Here is a 4,914-nt window from a genome sequence, read left to right as displayed (position 1 = left end):
AACTATATGGGCGGGAGATATCGTCCCTTGGCACGAAAACCATGGCCGTAAACGTCGTTTCTCGAGCCAGATCGCGGCAATCCGTCGACGCACGGTAAGTCCCGTCGGTGCGACGGGTTCGGAGACGGTATGAGAAAAAGACACGAGCGAAACGGCGGCCGGAGCCGGTTCATCCATCGATCCAGACCGGCGCGATCTGGCGGTGTTAGGTACTTTATAACGCGTTTACACGATTAACCTAGATCCACATACCACACGCATCCTTCTCACACACGTGACTCGCGCTCTCTCTCGCACACACCTTACTTGCGCGATAAACGTCCATAAGTACGTATATTTATATTCATATTTATACTTTTTGTATTTATATATATATTTGCATTCATATTTATATTTATATTTATAGGTATTTATATATATATATATATATATATATATATTTATATATATATATTTATTTATATTCATGTACTATTCCGCTTTTTCGCAGCATTCACGCACCGGTGCGATTGTACACCCGTTTCTCTCAGTTAAAAAACTCATGTGACCCCGCCTCCCTCTCGGCGGCGTCAGACTCCACTCTCTCGCATTGCACAAAATAGTGTTACCCCCTTATACGGTAATCGATAATCGTAATTCGTATAATAATATATTTATATGTTATTATAATAACTATGGTAATATTAGTAAGAATAATAGTAGCGTCGTCGTCACGATCGACAGTCTCTCTCTTTTGGCACGTGACGTGTCTAAATAACTCCGTGAAGACGGCGAACTGGGTATCACCCGTTCGCGATCCTCCTCCCTTCCACCCGCGAGAACACCCTTATCATCGGCGCGTTCCCCCACTTTGTTTGTTATATGGCAGTAAGTAATGCGGTACGAGTTTACGTTTTGGCTGCACATGCATCCATCCCAGGACCATCATTATACTATCGCAATCGCCGACGGTGAGAATTTGTTTTTGCTTCTTTTGATTCTTATTTGATTCGCTTACGGTTATTTACAATGTACAAAGGATTATCGGGCCAACAGGGAATCCCGCGACCCCGCTTCTTATCGCCGCTGCAGCCGGTCGGAAATACTTTGATCGACCGCCGGCCGATGATTTCGCGGCGAAACACCCCGCCGATTTCTCAGGATGTAGCTGCCGCTTCCTCCGTGAAGTCCGCGCTCCGATATACTTTCATTATGTGGGGATTTATGCTATATTTATACGTACGATATCTTGTTTCGCTCATCGCTTAACGACAGTTACCAAGAAGCTGTCGAACAGTCGGTTCTCGAGATAATGAAACACTTTTCGGCCGCGATATTACACGCGGTTCGAGAGGTGCGGTCGCTTTGAAAAAATAGCAATATTGCGATGGACCGATGCCAGTTTCCAAGGGGAGGGTTCGTAGAAAATTTCTCGAATTAAACGCGCCCTTTGCCGAAGCACGTGACTTCAGTGAAGAAAGTAGTAGCCACGGAGAGGCGAGCGGGTTCAAGTGTTCAGGAATTCCAATTCGGTTGTCCCGCACGGTCGACCTCGGCTGTCGGCCGCGAAAATAATCCGAAGCCTCGAGTGACCCACTCGCGATTCCAACGTACCGACGGTCCAATTATCATTGGCATCATCATTCTGCATTGCGACAATCGCGTTCCAATATTTATTAGGAAAGAGGAGGGGAAGAGGGGCACTAGTCTCTTAACTTCCTAAGTCTCGCGAGTACGGCGCTTCGTGCGTCGAGATCGATACGTAATCACCAAGCTCGGGACTGCATCGCGAATTATTACAGCGCAAAGTCGGCTTCTCCTTTTCTCTCTCTCTCTCTCTCTTTTTTTCTTTTCCTTCCCTTTTCAATGCCTTAGACTCTTACGATTATTGCTCTATAAAAATATCAGTGCTTCCGCGTTCCAATCGCTCCCGTCACTCGAGCTCGGATTATTCGATTCCCGGTAAGAAAGTGAGAGGGGGGGGGGGGNGGGGGGGGGGGGAGAGAGACCGTGAGAGGCTCTCTCGCCAGCTCGTCGCGATCCCCGCCGACAGCCGAGGTCGCCGTAGCGGAGAGACGCTTCCTTCGGCGTCTACGTGATGTACTCCGGCTTGTCGTTCAGGCCGGACCAGTGCCGCGGGGACGCCGGCGTCCACGGCACCGCCACGTCGAGCGTCGCGATGTTGAGCTTCCGCTGGAAGATGTATTTCGGGCTCTTCTTCCTCGGACTCTTCGGCGGCGACTCAGCGAACGTGACGCTCCTCCGTGGTCTCCTGGGCGGCGGGGGTGGCGGCGGGGGTGCCACCAGCGGCGGCGGCGGGGGCGTGGGCAGCGAAACGGCGGGCGAGTCGCTCGGGCTCTCCAGGTAGTAGTTTACACCTGGGTATGGGTATTGCTGTGTACCTGCTCGCCCTCGGTATTCCCAATCGCGTTTGCTGGAGTGTAGTACTGGAAATTGCAAACGGTACGGTATTACGACAGCGCGTCCCCGCGACCTCGCTCGCGGCTGGTGACCTTCTTGTCCTGGCAATTTCTCGATTATCGCTTCTCGTGCCGCCGAGACAATGTTCAGATTTCGCGGTGAACTCGGAGACACGAGGAATGAAACACGACATGTACTTTCCACAATTCGCGTACACATGTATCGTTATATTCTTCTTCCAAACGTTTATTCTTGTGACGTTACGCTATTTTTTTGGTTCAAAGTCAAGAGAAGTGAGGTCGTAAGTGATATCGCGAGATTGTAGATTATTTCGTCCGGTGAGATCTCTCTCCGATATACGGGGATTAATGCATAGCGATTAGATAGTTTGAAAGGTCGGCCATCCGGATAATCTCAAAACTGGACATTATACGGTATACCAGCTCAGACATAGATATCGACAAGAGACAGATAGGAGTTTCGTATGTGACGGAATTTCCAGTGGTAATTCATGGCAGAATTGTGTGAAGGACTGCAGGACTACGAGTGTGTGATTTCTCTAATGTGTGAGAGTGAGACCTGTTAGACTCCATTTTCTGCTTCTCGAAACTATACATCGCGACTATGCACGACTCAGTGCGACTCATCGCGATGCATATCTGACTGGGTAAATATACCGTGCCGATTTCTCACTCACGTTTGCCGTCGTTGGTAATCTCGTTGTTGTTTTAGCGCAAACTCGAAATTCAATCGTAAAACTTTCACATTTCGAAACGTCTTACTTTCTTCCTTCCTTGCCTTCGGAATAGAAATTCGAGCCAAGATCGAGAACGTAGCCGAGTGTTACAAATTGTGACGACGGGGGTGTCGCCGTCGCAGTTTGCAACACGACGGACGTGTATTCGCGACGGACAAGATTTTTGTTTGCCTTGCTCTATGGACGGACACGATCGATCGAGCGCACATGCACGCTGATACAAAGAGAACGAGTCAACAGAAGCGACCCCGAATTCACGCGTTTGTCTGCCACCCCTCCATAAGCTTTGCATAATGAACTTGAAAAGCGACATGCAATGCGCCGTACCGTACCGCACACCTTGTTTACGGTGCATCGTAACTTGCCCAAGCCGTGCCAAGCCACCAGCGCGAGTGAACCACTAAAGAGAGAAAGAAAGATTGCGCGCACTCGATGAAGGGGGAAGTGATCGGACGAGCGAGTGTGGGGGGGAAGGTGATGGGACAGAGAATGCGAGTTCGACAGTACACACACAAAGACAATCGGTCGATTGGCGCGTGTAGGAACAGAGATTTTATAGTCGTAGTATCTCTAAAATAGTATTGCAGTGATAGTAATATATTTATCACGGCGCTCACACACTGAAAGAAGATTATATTCAAGTGGCTGCCACATTCAAGTAAATATTTACTAAAGAGTATCGGAGTAATGATTTCACTTGGATTGAATAAGTATTACTCGAATGCAGCGCATTGAATGGAAACGGTGCTACATTCGAGTAATATCTATTCAATCCAAGTAAAATAATTACTCCAATACTCCTTAGCGAATATTTACTTAAATGTAGCATTTTTTCTTTCGGTGCATAAAAGTAGAGATTCGTGACCGATTTGATCAATCTTCCTCGAGACGTGTAACATCCGTCAAATTTGTAAATTTTGGCGAACCGTCGGAGACGAAAAATGATCGCCGATCTAATTTGCACGTACGTTGAGAAATATTCGCGGAAGATTGCTGAAATCGGGCGCAAAACGTCGCGATGCCTAATATTAAACGGCTGCGAAGAAGTTCGAGAGGAAAGCAGCTTCTTGCACAGATACATATACTATCCAACTCTGAGAGGAGCGTAAAGGATACACCGTGCAGGCGTATATTTCTATTTACATAATAACATCGACACAGCAATGTATTTCTATTTTTCCTCGAGAGCCCAACAACATTGACGAACTAACATCGTTCATCGGTACCTTTTGTAAGCTGCATCGATAAATTGGTTCCTCAGATTTTAACGCGAGTTTAGAGATGCGCACTAGGGGAGATTTGTACGCGTACGATAGACATCGGCTTATCCTTCGTTGCGGGACAGACAACATTCTAGGATCCGGTGTGAACCGCGGAGGTATCTCTCATGCAGAAGCTTCTAACACACAAAGCGAAAGAGAGAGAGAGAGAGAGAGAGAAAAAAACGGAGTGAGAAGTCATGCGAACTCGAAGCGGAGCCGTGTAACGCGCGCTCGCGTAGAAAAGCGAGCGGGACGTCGAGCTGAGATTGCGTCGCTCGCGAGCGCGAGCGTTACGGACGGGGCCCGCGCGGACGAAACACGACGAAAGCGAGAGAAACGAGTGTCGCAAAAAGTGGAATTAAAATTAAGGGCGAGAGTACTCACATATGGTCCCGGGAAAGGCGCATGCATCCTCCGTCTAACTCTGCAGTCCGTACCACTAGAGACAAAAACCGAAAGTAGAACGAAAGGCGCGAACGAGCAAATCCGCACGTC

The 4,914-nt window shown here is 48.2% G+C and overlaps 1 protein-coding gene across 2 annotated transcripts in view; it reads right to left on the bottom strand.

The window, feature by feature from the left end:
* Positions 1-2,275: 2,275 nt before the first annotated feature.
* Positions 2,276-4,914, bottom strand: part of LOC106750923 (glutamate receptor 1) — a 276,339-nt gene continuing 273,700 nt past the window's right edge. Inside the window, exons 19-20 of one of the 2 annotated variants that reach the window (XM_014631571.1) lie at positions 4,804-4,858; positions 2,338-2,426 (exon numbers count right to left, since the gene is read on the bottom strand). In XM_014631571.1, coding sequence (XP_014487057.1) covers positions 4,838-4,858 — 21 coding nt within the window. In that variant the 3' untranslated portion in view covers positions 2,338-2,426; positions 4,804-4,837. Of the gene's footprint in view, positions 2,427-4,803; positions 4,859-4,914 lie in introns of both variants that reach the window. The other variant, XM_014631570.1, reaches the window with a different exon arrangement.

Source organism: Dinoponera quadriceps, unplaced genomic scaffold, assembly GCF_001313825.1.
Source record: "Dinoponera quadriceps isolate SergipeBrazil2010 unplaced genomic scaffold, ASM131382v1 scaffold4681, whole genome shotgun sequence".
Taxonomy (NCBI): domain Eukaryota; kingdom Metazoa; phylum Arthropoda; class Insecta; order Hymenoptera; family Formicidae; genus Dinoponera; species Dinoponera quadriceps.
This window is presented reverse-complemented; position numbering and strand designations above follow the sequence as displayed.